Source organism: Sapajus apella, unplaced genomic scaffold (genome assembly GCF_009761245.1).
Source record: "Sapajus apella isolate SASKATOON/1434 unplaced genomic scaffold, GSC_monkey_1.0 scaffold46, whole genome shotgun sequence".
NCBI lineage: Eukaryota > Metazoa > Chordata > Mammalia > Primates > Cebidae > Sapajus > Sapajus apella.
Window position 1 is genome coordinate 16,945,614 of NW_022436986.1, and position 18,054 is coordinate 16,963,667.

At 35.9% G+C, this 18,054-nt stretch overlaps 1 protein-coding gene across 6 annotated transcripts in view; it reads left to right on the forward strand.

Moving 5' to 3' along the window:
* MUSK (muscle associated receptor tyrosine kinase) overlaps positions 1-15,423 on the forward strand; it is a 135,233-nt gene extending 119,810 nt beyond the window's left edge. For 4 of the 6 annotated variants that reach the window (XM_032240327.1, XM_032240328.1, XM_032240329.1 and 1 more), the window contains 4 exons: positions 6,128-6,329; positions 6,829-7,020; positions 8,011-8,159; positions 14,509-15,191. In XM_032240327.1, the coding sequence (XP_032096218.1) occupies positions 6,128-6,329; positions 6,829-7,020; positions 8,011-8,159; positions 14,509-15,191 (1,226 nt within the window). Of the gene's footprint in view, positions 1-6,127; positions 6,330-6,828; positions 7,021-8,010; positions 8,160-14,508 lie in introns of all 6 variants that reach the window. The other 2 variants (XM_032240326.1, XM_032240330.1) reach the window with 2 other exon arrangements.
* Positions 15,424-18,054: the final 2,631 nt, after the last annotated feature.

The window sequence follows — 18,054 nt, forward strand, 5'->3', positions numbered from 1 at the left end:
CATTGGACTCTTAATTGATGACTGTGCTCTTTGTTATCCATCAATTGTTTACTCACTCATTCATTCAAACATTCATTGAAGGTTTACTGTGTGGAAGGAGCAGACCATTCATCTTAAATTAGACAGGAACAATGCATAAAAAAGTATCCATATTTCTGCCTTTCACACTAATTATAAAGGAACTTTGAGCAGCACAGACTAGCTACAATAATACATTTTCTAGTCTTTAACAAAAGCCTTATGAAATCTTTGATACATGTTAGAAATGAGCTCCTAATGTCATAAACTGATCATTTAAACTGAAAATAGGGTAGGGAATGTCTGAAAGTACACTCCCTGAATTACAATTATTATTAAAAGAGTTGGCTTTAGCAGGTCAATAGTTGAACAAAGAAAACATCCTTATTAGGCAGTGTCCCATATTTTATGGGAATATGTAAAGCCCTCAAATATTTCTTAAAGACTGTCTTGATTTCTGAGTAAATTCTAAAGAATATTACCAGCTCATTTGGAGAGATCATGAAAGAGCTGTTAGGGATTTGTTTATCTTTGCATTATTTTCTTCTTCCTTGAACACAGGGACTAGAATTTCAGTAGTTTTTTTTTTTTTTTTTAATTTCTCTGGCTGAAGTGAAACATCTTTCAGAGCAGGCAATGCCTTTGTGCTATTTACATTATTTGTCTGCTAAGCAAGGATTACCCTATTCCTCTCTTCCATGAGACTTCACATACTTTACTACATAAACACTCAGCAGTGAATCTGTTTTCTATTTCAGAGGTGCTGTGGAGAAAATGTTATCTATCTTAATCATTGAAATAATGATTTGCTATTCCCTTGAATTCTCTTTTTCCCTCCATCTTTGCTCTTTCTATACATATATATGGAGAATGAAGGACCCAATGAAGGTACCCAAATCCAAACTGATTAGTGTGATATATACATTCTCTTTCTTAATACCCCCAATAGCCCTATGAAATTAAGCACTATGAATGTCCTCCATTTTATAGTCAACTCAACATGAGAAAGAGAGATGAATTTTACCCATCTAGTAAGGTGATAAGCCAGATCTTGAACTCAAATTTATCTGATTGTGGCTCTGTCTTCAGGGCCTAGTTTCCTACATATTATACCTGATGCCTTTCTGCTATTACTAAATTTTTGAAAAATTCCAAGACCTCATGTGTAATAAAGCTTAACTGATTGTGTAACTGATTCTTTTCTGAATAAATACCTCTATCGTTTCGCATTTGTTATAATTGATTATTCTTAAGAAGGTCCTATTGATAAAATTTCATTGTTCACAATTTTAAATCCCAGGCAACTTGATGATCAGACTTTTTGTTGACATTTAAATGAATACATGCTTTGTGTCCCAGACCATTTTTCCATAATGATCAGATACCATTTTGCCTACAAATGAAATCATAAAGTGTCTCACTGTGTGTGCATGTGGGTGTATGTAAAACTCATGATTTTATAATTTGAAATGCAGTTTGGGTAATTTTTGCGGTGATATTAAAGTTACAAGCTCATAGAAAATTGGAGTTAAAAGTAACTTTAAAAGTCATTTAATCCAAACTCTCCGACAATGAAAGAACGTCTTCCAGAGCATCTCTGACAGAAACATCCCCTTTTCCCACCTGAATTTATTTCTTAATTCCTTTGTAGAATATATTAGTTATTAAACAATTTAGCTATGTAGAACTAAATTCCAGTTCTCTAGAACTTTCAACAACTTATCTTCACTCTACTTATTTTATTTATTTATATTCTATATGACAGTCCTTAAATATTTGGAGATAAATACTCAATCTCTATAGCCTTCTCTTCTTCACATCAAATATCTCCAATTTTCAACTTTTGCAACTGACTTCCAAAGTCCTCACCTCCATGTTTACTCTTTACTGGGTGCACATAAGCTTGAGAATACCCAGAACTGAACACAATGCACAGAACATGATCTGATCAGAATTTCAATGCAACCATATTTTCTGTGATAAGGCCTTGTTCTTTTATTAGCATAAATTCATGCTAGCTGTCTAATAATCTTATGAAATTAATAGCCCTTATAATAATCTCATGAAATTTTAGCCCTTCTAAACTCACATATGAGTTTACTGATTTAGTTGATTTTCTAATCAAATTTCTACTAGATCAATTCAGAATTATTTTTATTAGATTTTTCTAGCATTTATAATTTGTACTTCATATGTTTATTTACTGTTCTAAGAGGCACAGTGATCCAAGACACTTTCTTCTTCTTATATGAAGCCTTTTACCAATGTAAAATGTCACTCTTGTCTTGTTTTAGTGCTTTTAGCTTTAAATTTCTAGTATTAATAATGAAAATTCTTTCCTTGTATTTACATTAACCTAGAACCTCTTTGTCCCTCTTTTATTTTTTTTCTTATAAACAACATATACCTGGGTTTACTCTAATCTAACAGCCATATTCTATTAACAGGAGGATTTAGCCTGTTCATATTTAATATACCAACTGATGTACTCTATTTTACCCCTACTATCTCAACTGTACATTTGTTACTCACTTTACTTTTTGCTTCTTCTTTTTCCTTTTCTTTACTTGTTGTTTGTTTTCTCCACTGCTAAGTGAAAGTCAGACACCGATTCTTTCTACACATTGCTGTGCTATATTTGTTCCTCATTTCTCCTCACCCTATGGGACTTTCAGAATTTCCAGTGAGAACCTCAGAATGCTCAGATATTCTTCCTTACCTCCCCTAGTACTCTTAGGTTTCCCTTTGCAGAGTGATTCTCAATACTGAGTCTCCTCTAGCGAATTAGACAAGACCCACCCATCACAGTCCATTTATATTTATCTTGAAGTCACTTTCTGATTCCATTGTTCTTAAGAGTCTCCTCATGTATTTCCTCAGAAGGGAAAGCATCTTGAGAAACAGAATCCCTGAAGCTTTGTATATTATCAAATTGTTTTCTTTTACTTGGGTAGTTGAAAAGTGTGTTAGCTGGGTAAGGAACTCTTGAGTGAGGGCCCATTCCTCAAGACATAGCTGTCTTCTCCCTGTGTCCTCACATGGCAGAGGGGTAAGGGAGCTTTCTTGGACCTCTATAAGGGCATTAATCCCATTCATCAGGACTCCATCCTTATTCATTTCCACATATGAATTTGGGGGGAAAATATAAAGACTCGGATCATCACAACCTTCAATTGGTTACTGGCTACTCACCATTTATGTTTAACTTATAGTTACTCACTCTAGAAAACCTCCCCAGTATGTCTAAACCTGAGTTAGTGCCATCCCTGAACACTCAGCAGCATCATGTTCTTACTACTCTTACAATGCTTCTTATATTTTGTTTTAATTCTCCATTTACTCACTTGTTTCTTGTGACAAGCAAAGACTTGTCATTTTCACCACACTATTCTTGATACCTAATAATCAATATTGATTTAGGGAATACACTTACATATGGATGAATGAGTGCATAAACTCCTGTAGTGTTCAGAGGAAAAGAATAAAGAGAGAAAATTGGTGAGAGAAGAAAAAAGATAAAAAGGAAAAAGAATGAAGATCAAAAGTCATCATTTAGATCCAAAGAGATCATTGATGTAGCTCAAGGGAAGATCAGATCAAATCAGAAGCAGTTATCACGGAATAACAAAACAAAACTATCTTGAAGGAAACATTTAAATCTATAAAGCAAAATTATTATTCCAACTCTGTCACTTTTTGCATTTTAAAAAGAAATCTCACTAAATCATCATAGATTTTTCTTTAAACATGCCATTACATTCTACTTTCTGATTCTTTTTAGAAAAATTAGCCTTATATTTACCAATGAAATTATACCACCAACTTTACTCATTACATTATATTCCTTCATGAGTTATATATGGTGTGCACTGCTCTGTAAACTCCAAATACAAAAATAGTTATTTCTCCCTATCTTTTAATAATTGTTTCAGTTTTATTATTAGCAGAAAGCAAAGCTCTTCAATTTAAGCCCCCCTCTCTATCCATCTTAGATTAAGAAAACTTGGGATGATTCAGTCCGAAGAGAATCAGACTAACTTTCACGTCAGTCAGAGAGGAACCTGGGCAGTCTGTTCAGTCCACTACTCCTGTGGTGCTGGATGAGGCATGCTATCACTGGCCTTGCACAGATGTTTTACTGATGTGCTGATGTTCTTCCAGTTCCAGGTGCCTGCCTCAGTCACAGTGGTGACCAGGCTTGGCCTCCACAGGCTTCAAAATCACTGGCTTAGCCATTGGTACTCAGGGCATAATCACTGGGCCTACTTCCAGACTAAGAAGTCATACATGGGCATCTCTTGTAACCTCCAATTTTGCAAGTGTCCTATTTCAAATGGCTTTAGGCATCTACTGCAATAAAGGTTTACTTTTGACCTTGTGATGTGTTATATTAATATATTCCCTTATATTAAATCATTATTCTCTGACGATGATATAGTCAGTTGCTAATATTTCATTTAGGATCTTCTAAACCTATGCTGTATAATCTATGTACGCACTTTTCTTCTGTGCTAACATTGCCAGGTTGTGATGTTAGTATTATAATAATTTCTAAAGTAATTTGAAAGATTTTTCTCTTACTGGAACTTTTATAAAATATAGAAATTTTACCTCTTTCAAGACTAAAAGAATGTATTTTATAATGTGATGACTTGAAAAACTAGCTTCCTGCCTATGGAAATATTTATATTTTCTAATTCTTCAAATTTGATTATTAATATGTTCCTATCATTTTCCTTAAGGTATAAAAAATGTAATTACATATCATTTTATTTTTGTTAACTTTGAATCTGTTATAACTTATTTATCATCTCTAATTTTCTTTTTGTACCTTTCCTATCTTTTTAATTAAAATTCTATTGATTAGACTACATTATGAATATTTATAAAACCAACTATTGGTCTTTTAATTTTATCATTTGTGTTATTTGTATTCTAACATTAATTTCTTCTTGTGTATGGCTGTTACTTTATTACCTATTATCTTTGTTTTCTGTGTTATTGTTTTCTATCCAAAGTCTTGAGTTAAACGTTCAGTTCATTCACTTTCATTCTTTTTATCTAATGGAAGGAGATAACACTATGTCTTTATTTTTTTAGCACAACTTTGGCTAAATACAATACACACTAATTAAGAGGCTTTAGTCTAAACCTAACTATGGTTTTTTGACTTTTTATCAAAAAGTCATTGATTTTTTTTTATTTTTAAAAGTGTCCCATTTGATTTTATTTAATCTACTATTAATTGTACTTTGGCCAATAAGTAGATATGCATAATTTCTGCTTTTAAAATTTATTGAGATTTATCTTTGTGGCCTGACAAAATCTTGTCTGTCAGCATTCCACAAATATTCGAAAAGAAGGTTTATTCTCTATTTTTGAGTACAAAGTTTTTTCTTAGCTATTAAAACGTTGTTGATTGTTTTAAAATACTCTGTATCTCTGTTTTTGTCTTTACTCAATCTGTTAAGAGGATTTAAAACATAATTAATAAGGTTGTTTTGATACATATACAATGGACTTTGTACTCTACAAATAGTGGTATGAGTATGGCATATTTTGGTTTTCAACAGTAATGCTGATTTTACTTGTATACATATCACATTGGCCTTTTCAATTGAAGTTTGACAGTTCAGTTTTTAGATAAATTAACTTCTCATTTGTGTCCTAATAGTTTCATTTCTCATCTTTTATGATTTTTATTCTGTTTGTAAACTGACAGTAAATGTGTATAAAAGTTCAGCTCTAGACAATCCTGATGTCAAGTGTAATTATGAGAAAATGTTTTATGTAATAATTTCCATGATTTATGTCAAATCATAGATATTATGATTCAGTATTAATGGCACTAGCCCAAGATCTGCATTTATCTCAGAAAAGAAAAAAAACCTATTTTCTTTCTCTGAGTCTCATCTTTAAAATTATATTATTCTATAAGCTGGATTTATTTACAACTAGACCTTACTGGACTTTATAGATATATAACCAGGGAGAACCTGATACATAAATATATTCTTACAATGAAATTTATTTTACTGATTGCTTGAATACAAAAAAAATGCTTCTTAAAGGTTTGAAAATGAATGAAATAATTATTGTTTACTTACAGCATTCCCACCAATGACATCCTCAAAGCCAAGTGTGGACATTCCAAATTTGCCTTCCTCCTCCTCTTCTTCCTTCTCTGTCTCACCTACATACTCCATGACTGTAATAATCTCCATCATGTCCAGCTTTGCAATATTTGTGCTTCTTACCATAACTACTCTCTATTGCTGCCGAAGAAGAAAACAATGGAAAAATAAGAAAAGGTGAGATTCTACTACACAGCTAACCATGTGTAGTAGTATTTTAAAACCTCTTGTTTAATATGGAGTTGGTATGGTGTGAGGAATATGTATGACACTGCAACTCTCTTAATACATCCATAGCCCTGCTTTAAAATTAAGCACCCCCATCGTAATCCTTACAAATGTTAATGACTTTTTGGCACAGAATCAAATGCCCTAAGGTTACTATTTCACAACAGGTAAAATCTAAACAATAATTTGAAGGAAAATGGCTATTCCTGTCCTTGTCTTCCCTCTCAGGCCCATTGCCACTACTGACTTGGATAGCTAAACATTTGTGAGAAAATGTGCCTTTTGACTCTAGACCAAACAAAATATTTTATTGCTCTCAAACAAGGATCTTTGGCTGCCCTAGTATAATCTGTTTTCATTACTCTTAAATGCCATGTTTCTTAGACTCTAAGTACAAAGATCTTACCTGCTCCTGAGCTCATTCCTGATCTTGCCTGTCTTGCCACAGAGAATCAGCAGCAGTAACCCTCACTACACTGCCTTCTGAGCTCTTGCTAGATAGACTTCATCCCAACCCCATGTACCAGAGGATGCCGCTCCTTCTGAACCCTAAATTGCTCAGCCTGGAGTATCCAAGGAATAACATTGAATACGTGAGAGACATCGGAGAGGGAGCGTTTGGAAGGGTGTTTCAAGCAAGGTAAAGTTACCTATGGAAAAAACCTCCACGGAAATATGTTATGTCTGAAAAGCTACCAAACTATTATTAGCTTGATACATATATTTATGAGAGATCTAAATGTATCTTCATTTCTATAGCTTTCAAATTATAAGAAATTAGTAATATAATTCAATCGTATTTCCTTTTCAGAAAAGAATTTATCATATATTTTAATCATAATTTCTTACATTGTTTTAAATAATAACTCCTTACAATATAATGTATAGATAATAAGTAGATGTTCATGACAAACAGAAAAGGAATAAAAAGGCAAAAATTTGCAAAACAATGAGCTCAAGAAAGGAGTATGGTTTAGGGCCAATATTAGCCTATTTATCACCTTTGTGTGAATTGGAATAAAATACCCTCTCTGCTGCATGGATGTGACTCCACAGACACACAGCTGGGCCAGAGAAGATGAATGGTTTTAATCTCCAACTGTCACTTTGGCCTGGTGTTCTGGGGCAAGACACAACTCAATCTCTACTCATGATGGCCCCAGTGTAGAGGTTACATGAATAATGAAAATCTCACACAAATATGTATTAGAAACCAAAATTTGCAAGGCACCACTTTAGGCTCAATGGTGGGTATAAAGATGAGTAAGTCATGGTTCCTGCTTCAGGGAATTTAGATTCTGCACAAAGATTAAAAGGTTAAGGATGGCAATGATAATCCTATTCGGTGTGTATACTTTAGAATTCTTGTAATTTGTAAATAATGCATCTTTCAAACTTCATTGTTTGAAATTGTTAAAAATAATACCAGTGATTTTTATTAGCTGACATCAAGGAGTTTTCAGTATGTTGTCTTTCTTTGATTATGTGGCTCTGGGAAAGCCTGCATGAGCCTCAACCAGCCTTTTACACATGGGAGGTGGGAGAATATGTATAAATGTGGGTAGCTATAATAGGGGTGTGTATGATGTCCATGATCTTTGGTTTCTTTCTCAATAAATGTATCTCTCAGGGCACCAGGCTTACTTCCCCATGAACCTTTCACTATGGTGGCGGTAAAGATGCTCAAAGAAGAAGCCTCAGCAGATATGCAAGCGGACTTTCAGAGGGAGGCAGCCCTCATGGCAGAATTTGACAATCCTAACATTGTGAAACTCTTAGGTATGAAAATACAAGTGAGATATGTATTTCATCAGAAAAAAACAGGCTTTCCAAGTTCTTCTTCCCTTACTTATGCTTTTTCCTTTTCTCCTTGATCAGTGAGGTGTTTCTGTTGCTTTTCAAAGTTAGCTTCTTCACCTAGGTCTATCCCAACCCTGTAAGATGTTCATGACTTAATGGATTATCCCTCTTTAATTTCACCACTTCAATTTATCTCTGTCTTTGCTGCCTCCTTACTATTTATAAAAGTGTTTAAAATGTCCCCATTGTAAAAAATGAATACTGCTTCTCCATCACAAAATTGTCAATATTGAAGAGTCTATATATTTTACTTGTTTGTGTCTCCTCTTTCTTCCCTAACTACAATGTCATGAGCAGTGATTTGTATCTTTTCTGTTCATTGTTGAGTTCCAATCTATTCCCAGATTCACAAACTTAACATAAAGTTTTACAAATATTTAGTTTGTAGTAATTATACAGCAATGAATAAAACTTTCAAAAATCTGTGCTTTCAGCTGGGAGTGGTGGCTCACACCTATAATCCCAGCACCTTGGGAGGCCAAGGCAGGTGGATCACTTGAGGTCAGGAGTTTGACACCAGCCTGACGAATATGGTGAAACCCCGTCTCTACCAAAAATAGAAAAATTAGCCGGGCATGGTGGTGTATGCCTATAACATCCCAGCTACTCAGGAGGCCGAGGCTCGAGAATCGCTTGAACCCAGGAGGTGGAGGTTGCAGTGAGCCAAGATTGTACCACTGCACTTCAGCCTGGGTGACAGAGTGAGACTCTGTCTCAAAAAAAGAAAGAAAAAAAATCTGTGCTCTCGTGAAGCATACATTCACTCTATTGGAGGAGATAGATAATAAAAATAAACCCAAAAACATGGGATGCTGGATATTAAGTTCCAAAGACTTTTTTAAATGTTAAAGCAGGGAAGCTTTTCGAATATGAGCTACAATGTTTGAAGACTTCAGTGAAAATGTTACATTTATATAAAGACCTGGCAGAGGCAAGGTAATAACAGTGTGGGTATCTTGGAAAAGAACATTCCAAAAAGAATTAGAAGCATTTGCAAAGGTACTGTGGCAAGAGCAGATGTGGCATGCTTGAGGAATAGTAAGGAGATGAGTGTGCTGGAGCAGAGTGAAAGATGGAGAGAATTATCATAGATGAGATCAGAGAAGTAATGGGGGAGGTGGGCAGACCCTGTCAGTCCTTATTTAAAACATTGGCTTTTAATCTAAGATGGGAAACAAATGGAGAGTTTCAGGCAAGACATGACACGACATGACCTCACATTTTTCACATCTTCTCTGTCTGCTTTCTTGAGCATTGCCTGAAGGGAAGCAATAGAATCAGGGAGACAGTAAATAGGTATTACAATGATGCAGCAAGAGAATATGGTGGCATGGACCAGGTGGTGGTAGTGAGGATCATGAGAAGTGATTCTCTTCCATGTGGAATTTGAAGGTAGAGCCAAATAATCTGCTGACCAATCAAATATAAGATGTGCAAAAAAGAGAAAAGTCCAAGATAGTATTGAGGTATTTGGCTGTACAGATGAGTGAATGGAGGTGCCTTTGGCTCAGTTGAGGAACACTCAGGAGGAATAGGTTTCTTTAGTGGAGAGAGTAGTAATTCATTTAAAGACATGTTTTTTGGCTGGGCACGATGGCTCACACCTGTAATCCCAGCACTTTGCGAGACCAAGGCGGGCAGATCACCTGAGGTCAGGAGTTCGAGACCAGTCTGGCAAACATGGTGAAACCCTGTCTCTACTAAAAACACAAAAAATAGCCGGGTGTGGTAGCACATGCTTGTAATCCCAGCAGCTTGGGAGACTGAGGCAGGAGAATTGCTTCAACCCAGGAGGAGAAGGTTGCAGTGAGCCAAGATTGTGCCATTGCACTCCAGCCAGACAGAGCAAGACTCCATCTCAAAAAAAAAAAAAAAAAAAGATGTCATTTTAGGGGATGCTTATTCAACATCTACCTGAAGTTAAGGAGGCAAATAGATATGGAGGCTTAGAGTTCAGATAGGATGATCTGATTAGACATGAATCTAAGGCTATTGCGGTATATAGAGTTTTAAAGCAGTGTATTTAAAGCCATTAGGTTGGGCAAGACAGCTAAGCATGGAAAAAGAAAGCCAGAACAGAGAAGAGGTCCAAGGACTAAGGCCTGAGCATTCCAGCATTTAGGGTAAGAAAGAGGAGATGAACAAGAAAAACAAACTAAAAACAAACAACCAATGACATAGAAGTAAATCAAGAGAGTATGGTGTCCTGAAAGTCAAATAAAGTATTTTAAATAGGTGAAAGTATGCATGTCATATGCAATAAGTCTAGTGAGAGCAGAACAATAAAGTGACCTTGAATTTTTAAACATGGAGGTTCACTGGCAACCCTAAGAAGAGAGGAATGTTGAGGGCAAGAAAAAATGTAAGTGAGCTCAAAAGAGGAAGAGAAAGTTTGGAGAAAAAGTATAAACAACTTGTTTTGCTATAAAGGTAAACCAAGAAACATGGATAGAGCTGAAGGGGACAGAAAACAGCATACTTTCCTTCATGTGAAACTAACAGCACATTTTTATATCAATGACAATAATCCAGTAAAGAAAAAAATTCATGCTAGAGTTGGCAAATAGTGGAAGCACCATGTTTGAACAGCGAGAGGGGATGGAATCTTGGCACTACTGGATGGATTGGCCTTTGTTATGGGAATGTTCAGATCAACAATAGTAATAAGCGAGTATTGGCTGGAGATTGTTCTCTTCTGATTTAGTTTTCTCTGTGAAGTAGGAGTTAAGATCTCATCTGAGAATGAGGAATGGGAGAAAAGTTGAAGATTTGAGGGACGAGAACAAATAAATCCTCATCTAGGAAAACCCATTTTTACATAAAATAGAAAATGGACTAGAAAAGTATAATACGATTAGCCAGAACATCAAAAGTCTACTTGAAATTAGGGAGTACACATTTCACATGAGACTGGTCAGCATGGTTGTGTATTCATCCAAATGCCACCAGATGGGCACCGATTAATGAGGAATTGAATTTAATCAGAATCGCCCATTAATCAGAATCACCCATTAATCAGAATTAATCATTAATCATGAGAATCACCCATTAATGAGAATTGAATTTAATCAGAATTAACATTTTGCCACACAAGTAAATTGAAGTCAAATTGAGGCGAAGAAGAGGGGTGCATACAAAGGAGTGATTATTATGATTGATCAAGGAACTTCAGCTGTGTAAGGAAGGAAGTTAAAAACATGAAGAAAGTGAGGGATCGTTAAAAGAGGGTAGGAAAAATGGATTAAAAGTTTCAGTGGGGCAAAGGATTTTTAGAGTTAGGGCAGTAGAGGCAGCGAACTAGGGTGAAAAAGGGAGGAAGTGGTGAACAACAAAAGAGTGACTGAAAATGGGATTATGGGAGGTTTACAAATATATGGAATGACAAAGTCAGGAGTATGACAATGAGAGTGAGTAGCTGAAGTTGGGCAGAGGTCTAAGGAAAGGACATAAAGTAACTTAGTGGTCAAGATATTGGAAGTAATCTAGATAAATATTAAAATTAAGAATTTCTATAGTAGTATCTCAAACAGCTTCTGGCACATTGTAGGCGCTCTATAAATATTTGTTCAATAAATGAGTAAAAGATATTCAGTATATAACAATTCATCTTGAAAATACTTCTTCCATTTCCTCAACTCCTAAACATTTATGTAGTCATTCTTCACACAAAAATCTGAATCTGGCTTCTGCCCTTCCACGCTTCTTATTTAATTTCTCAAATAGTATATATTTATTCATTAAACAAACATATATACATGTATATTTTCAAGATTATCAGGCAATTTCTATTTCAACTTTTCTTAAAATGTTGACTCTGCATTCATATACAGTTTACAACATCCTGAATTCCTGAGATTGATTCATACACAAACTATGTACAATTTTCAAATTTATGATTACTGCAGTAGCATGCTTATACATCACTACTTGGAGTTTTCTCTCATTTTTATTGTCCAACAAGAATTCAAACTAATGTTGCCATTTGTTAAATGCTATATCTAAATTCCATTTCAATATCCAATGAACACAGGTTCTATTTTTTATCAAGTATACATAAGCAGTAATCATTCATCCCACTACTCTGATAGTTTCTTGGAAGCTAATCCCAATGAAATAAGATGACAACAGTGGAAGAAAGGAGAACTGGGAAAAATCCATAAAATTCACTTCTATCAATAAATCTACTTTGTTTTATACATTTGAAATATCAGCCACTTACTGAACATGTTTGTATCTTAAAAATTGATTCCCTTTTATTGAAATTCTAGTATATAATAGTTTCATAGTCACAAATTGGGAAAAATGGTATAATTAAAGAAATATGCAGAATCTTAGAATGGGAATAGGCATTAAATATTGTAGACTGTTATGGAATATTCTGAAAGTAGAGCAAATAGTAGAACAATCAGGTGAGACTAGTCATTGAAAATGTCATGCTAAAGTTTAAAGACATGGCTTGGGCTATACATGAGGTTTTCTTTTATGCCCATTCATCTACCCATCCATCCTTAAATCTATCCATGCATCCATCTATTCATTAATTTATTCATCCATCCATCAACATGTATTAAAAACCCATAGTGAGCCATGTATAGTACTAGGCCTGAGTTTCTAAGGGTGAAGAAAACACAGTCTTCCTCTTAATCATTATTCCATTTTGAAGTCTCAACTAAGAGTTGGGTTCAAGTAATTACAATATAGAAAACATTTCAAGGTCTTAAATGTATGTACATATATAATTGTAAAGTATGTGTTTATACATATATATTTAATTGTTCATACTCATGAAGTAGAAATCTTTTATATTTTCTTTCTCAAAAAATGGAAAATTCCCTTAAATAAACTTAGTTCAAAATTTTTTTTATTTCTCAGAGAAATATTTTGTCATTTTTTCTAGTAATAAGAAATTATTTTTAAATCAATTCAACCAGCATAACAATGGTAAAACCAATTGTTGAGATAACAGGTAAGTCCCCGTTAACTAAAGATTACCCAAAAAGGTTCCTATAGAAGAAATTTCTAGGTATTACCCAGTTGGCATTTCTTTATTTTTTCTCTTTAGTATATAGAAATGTGCTAATTGCTAAAGTCCTTGGATTTAAAAAAATAATGCCAAAGTAAATAAGCCAAGATAGCAGTATTCCTCATTTCCCCTCTTTTTCAAACAGATAGTTTTAACTTTTGCCTAAAAAAAACCTAGTAGACTTAATAATCTGTTTTTAAGGTGATGTGAACTTGTGCCCATCTTACCTAATATTCCAAGTTTTCCAGTTTCCCTCTCAAATATGTCAAGACTTTAATATTTGAAAATGATCTTCTGGCTTTAATTCTAAGACTGTATTTATATTAACATTTTGGTAGCATGAATATTGTAAAACCCAAATTTCAAAATGTTTTACTGTAGCAATTTAAATATTTCATCTAAGACACTTGAATTGTTTTTATTATTCTTTCCAAACTTCATACATCTTTCTTACTAACATGCTTCAGAGAAGTAAACAGAAACAGACGGCAATGACATCACACACTAGGAGCAAGCATCCATTCATAAATTAAGTCACCAAACATTATGAGGTATCTGCTCTGCCAGACACGTGGCAGGTGTGGGGAATTTTTAAAGAAGAATAAGGTGCAATCTCTCCTTTCAAAGTATTAAAATGTTGAGGAGAAGCCCCCTGAAATAGTCAAATGATTATAAAATAGGATGGTAAGTCCTCTGTTAAAGAATGATGGTAGGAAAATCAAACAGTTACTGGAAGGGTCAGGAGCTGAGGCACCCTAGGGAGAATGATAAATAAACTGACTCTTAAAGGCAAATAGGAGATATTTAGGCAGAGAATCAGGGTCAGGGTTCAACTAGGGTGTGTCAACCAAAAACCAGGGTCTCCAGATTTCAGAGAGAAGAGTCGCTCCAAAAAATTGATACACCACGTACTTATATGCACCATGTACTTGACTCACCAGGTATGATGTACTTATGACAAGTGCCCAGGACAACAGCACTGTGCTGGAAGTCCTCAAAAACTTCAGCCAAGGGACAGAAACCTCACTACCCTGAGTGCATTTCCTAGCTGAGATTCCTTTTGTGTTGTGGATAAACGGATATAAATGTAAAAAAAAAAAAGAAGGAAAAGAAAAACTGACAACAACAACAACAAAAAAAAACAGGGCTTCATATGTTCTGACCTGGTCACTTGCTTTTGGAGTGCTCTTTCCACTGTGTCATTGTAGAAACCGAGACTAACAGAGGATGGTCTTTTGGTTCCAGGCGTGTGTGCTGTCGGGAAGCCGATGTGCCTGCTCTTTGAATACATGGCCTATGGAGACCTCAATGAGTTCCTCCGCAGCATGTCCCCTCACACCGTGTGCAGCCTCAGCCACAGTGACTTGTCTATGAGGGCTCGGGTCTCCAGTCCTGGACCCCCACCCCTCTCCTGTGCTGAGCAGCTTTGCATTGCCAGGCAGGTGGCCGCTGGCATGGCTTACCTCTCAGAACGTAAGTTTGTTCACCGAGATTTAGCCACCAGGAACTGCCTGGTGGGTGAGAACATGGTGGTGAAAATTGCTGACTTTGGCCTCTCCAGAAACATCTACTCAGCAGACTACTACAAAGCTAATGAAAACGATGCTATCCCTATCCGTTGGATGCCGCCAGAGTCCATTTTTTATAACCGCTATACTACAGAGTCTGATGTGTGGGCCTATGGTGTTGTCCTTTGGGAGATCTTCTCCTATGGCCTGCAGCCCTACTATGGGATGGCCCATGAGGAGGTCATTTACTACGTGCGAGATGGCAACATCCTCTCCTGCCCTGAGAACTGCCCCATGGAGCTGTACAATCTAATGCGTCTGTGTTGGAGCAAGCTGCCTGCAGACAGACCCAGTTTCGCCAGTATTCACCGAATTCTGGAACGCATGTGTGAGAGGGCAGAGGGAACTGTGAGTGTCTAAGGTTGAAGGTGTTCAAATAAAATGCTGCAGTTTCCTCTCAGACTCTGTGAGCCAGGGGAATCCTACACCAGAGGCCCAACAAGACCCACATAGGAAAAAGTAAGAGTAGAGATGAGTACCCTGTTGTGTGTTTCCCAGGAAGAGCAAAGACAGTGCAAAACCTGTGTGGTAGACGGACCCATTGAAAGTCAGTGATTGGAAACACAGGCTAGGAAATGTGTCAGATAATGGAGACAACTATTCTTCTTCATGAAGGTTTGTAATACACACTGCACAGGGAAGAATGTCATCCTGTTCAGTTTCCAAATTAGCTGGTCACAGAGTAAAGCTCTGCTGTATTAAATTTTCATATGAAAATGGGATTCAGAGCTTCATTTTTTTTTCCCATTTATTTATTTTATTGCATTTTAGGTTTTGGGGTACATGTGAAGAACATGCAAAATTGTTGCATAGGAACACACGTGGCAGTGTGATTTGCTGCCTTCCTCCCCATCACCTACATCTGGCATTTCTCCCCCTGCTATCCCTCCCCAGCTTCCCACCCCCCACCGTCCCTCCCCTATTTCCCCCCAACTGACCCCAGTGTGTAGTGAGAGTTAATTCCTGTCCATTGGGAAAGTAGCTTAATCTTCATCTAAGACACTCAGGTGAAATACAGAAAACTTAAAAAAAGGAAAAGCCATTCATTCTCTCTCCACCCAAAGACAAGTCTTAGTGTTTCATTAAATCTTTCTTGCTTTTAATGCATAATTTTATATTTGTTTGTATTCTGCAGAGTTGTGGTTATATTTTATTGATAGAGGATTTCTAAGGAATTAAACAGAAAATCAGCAGGGCTGTGACTTTGAATCACCTTTTCTGTCCTGTACCCCTCCTTTAAAAGTTTTCCTCTCTATGTACTTGTCCTGAATTAAATCTGCTTATTTTATTTCTCCAGTTTTCTTGAAACAAGTTTTTGTATCTTACTGATTTACCTTTCCCTTTAAAAATTGTATTGGTATATTTTTCACTGCTTTAGTTTTTATTTCTTCTTCTTTCCAGGACTTCTGTCCTTTTTTAGTTATTTAGCTAGTTTTTTCCTTTTAGTTCATTCATATAATAAACACCCTGGCAGAAACAATAACATTTTAAATAACATCATAGATTGATATGTGTATGCCTTTTGCAAAGTATTAGTATTTTCTTCTGTTTTTGCCTTCAAAGCCACACATTTCAAAATTCTCACATTAATATTATTAATAGAGTCTATTTAAATCTCTTAAACCAGCTTATAATATGGGATTTCACGAGATACACTTGTGGCTCTGAGTTATTTCAAGACTGATATTTTTGTGCATTCTGATATCTTATACCTTTTAGAAACCAATTCAGTTGGCTGTAGAATTAATATAGCTCTGCTTAACAACGTTCTGCATGACATGCTAACTGATTTTGTTGCATTTCATGATTTAAAAAAAAAAAAAAAGCTCTGGAACTCAGATTCCCGGAGGTTCAGATTTCTCAGTGGACTCTCACACAATACATCTTTATTGAAATTCATGCATGATCTCGGTTTATTTCTGATATAGCATGAACCCAAATTCTCCTGAAAAACAGACAGGGAAGAGAAAATAACAGTCTGCTCTATACCAGCTTATCTTAATTCAAACTAATTGGTAGTTAGGGCAATGGAGAAACGGTGTGAATTCTTGAAAGTAGATTTTCACCGTCTGCTGGAAAACTCTGCCTGAAATCCCCAAATCTGCCTCATGTAACAACTTGACATCTTTAGTGGGAAACCTGCCATTTCTTACTCAGTCTCTCCAGGCAAAATGTAGTCTCTTCCAAAAATGTAGAAATTGTCCTAGAGTTTGCCCTCTCTTTCATCAATATTCTATTAGTTTCACTTGCTAACATCCTCCTGCTGCCATCCTCTTCCCTTCCACCTAAGAGCCAATGACTCAAGCTCTACCATTTCCCACTTGTCTATTATCTGGACTTCCCCTCATTTCAGGCCTGAGCAGATTCCATAGGCTACAACGACAATAAGGCGGTCATTATTCACAGTTCTGATTCATAAACAGTGCGGTCAGAATTTAGGACTGAGACCTAGAGAAGTGCTTCAGCTAAAAGTCACGATTCTAAGTCCAAAACTGATACTGTCCTCCAAAGAATTTAATGAAGAACAAAGTTGCAGCGTGTGTCCAAAACAGAAAGTCAAGATGCCAACAAAGCAGAAAAGCTGGAGAGGGCCACCAGCAAGTCTAGAACTTTAGCGTAGCTATCCATGGCTTATTTTAGATGGTGCACATATGCTCTGCAAAATTCAAAGACAGCTTTGGGCTTTCTCCGCTGATAAAGTTTCGTTGTAAAAGACAGACATAGAAGTCAGGCTGACAGAAAATGTAGAAACAAATAATCATAAGAATTATAATATCAGCTAGCATTTACTGAAATCTTACCATATATATTCTGAGGGCTTTAAACATATGAATGTAAACCTTGCAACATCCCTGTAATGTTGGTATTATCATTATACACATTTTTTTAAGTGAGGAAACAGTCACAGAGAGATTGTGCAACCAGCACAAGCGCACACAGCAATAGAGCCTACTTTTTGACCAAAAAAAGCCAAATTCTCAACCACCACACTGTGGAGCCTCTGTACATTATAGAAGCAATAATTGAACCTCAGTAACTATGTGGAGGTGATTTGTAATTTGCATGTAGTTTCAAACACACACTATACTTTTTATCCTCTTAACTTACTAAGTCTTCTTTTTTTTTTTTTTTTTTTGAGACAGAGTCTCCCTCTGTCACCCAGGCTGGAGTGCAGTGGCACAATCTGAGCTCACTGCCATCTCCACCTCCCAGGTTCAAGTGA